Source organism: Watersipora subatra, chromosome 8 (assembly GCF_963576615.1).
Source record: "Watersipora subatra chromosome 8, tzWatSuba1.1, whole genome shotgun sequence".
Taxonomy (NCBI): domain Eukaryota; kingdom Metazoa; phylum Bryozoa; class Gymnolaemata; order Cheilostomatida; family Watersiporidae; genus Watersipora; species Watersipora subatra.
In genome coordinates, this window is record NC_088715.1 from 53,373,959 (window position 1) to 53,374,865 (window position 907).

Consider the following 907-nt stretch of genomic DNA (forward strand, 5'->3'; position numbering starts at 1 on the left):
AGAGCCGTCCTCAGCCAAAAGCTGTCAAGGTTTTTAAGGATTAAATTAAAAAATGTTGTTATGTTTTATTCCATTAGATTATATTTTATAAATTTCAAAATAAACAGTTGCTCAAGTCATAATCTGTATAAGCAGGTTTTGCCTGGAGCTCAGCAGTTCTTGTTTGGGGATCAGCAGTTCTTGTCAGGAGGTCAGCAGCAATTAGCTTGACAATTATCAGCTATCAGTCCATCGTAAAACTGTTTCCAGACTAAAATTGTGCCACGGCAGCACAATAACAAACCTGTTCTTGTGTGAAGTCAATGAAAACTTGAATAGATATTAAAAAGACCCTGCAAAAATGTTTGAAACTTTGAGCACTCAATTTTTACAGGTTATAAACTTTTTGCATATTATAATACCATACATCATGCTTGGCTGCTAACAAGATTTCAGGTAAATAGCTTTCTTATCGAGGTAATTTGGAAATATATTATGAACTTATAAAGTTTCTTTGATAAACCAACCATCGTTTCCTTTCAGTCAGTAAATCTAAAAGCACAAACATTAGCTATCTTGTTTCAGCTTATATTATCAGCTTGTGTATGAAGTTTGTCTTCAGAAGTAATAATACACTGTAAACTCATGAGCATCAGTATTGAAAAATCCCGCTGACTCTGACAAAAATATTATAGAATGTTAACTTTAAAATGCCCATAAGTACTTCTATTATTGAGGGTTTGTGAGTTTTCAAGTACCATTCAAACAAGACATCTAAATCAGCTGTGAAAAGTAATTTCTCCACTACATGCGAAAGGCTATTTTCATCATCTCGTTATATATTTTCATTTTGTATCTCCAACCTGTTTGACCAATCACTACATTTCTACTTCTCCCAAAAAAAACACCTTATACCAAACTTTAACAC

General features: G+C 33.0%; 1 protein-coding gene across 1 annotated transcript in view; it reads left to right on the forward strand.

Annotated features, from left to right (window-relative positions):
- Nucleotides 1–452, forward strand: part of LOC137401724 (MFS-type transporter SLC18B1-like) — a 15,832-nt gene extending 15,380 nt beyond the window's left edge. The window contains exon 11 of the mRNA XM_068088183.1: nt 1–452. This exon is cut by the window's left edge and continues 187 nt beyond it. Within this exon, the coding sequence (XP_067944284.1) occupies nt 1–44 (44 nt within the window). The 3' untranslated portion in view covers nt 45–452.
- The last annotated feature ends 455 nt before the right edge of the window (nt 453–907 follow it).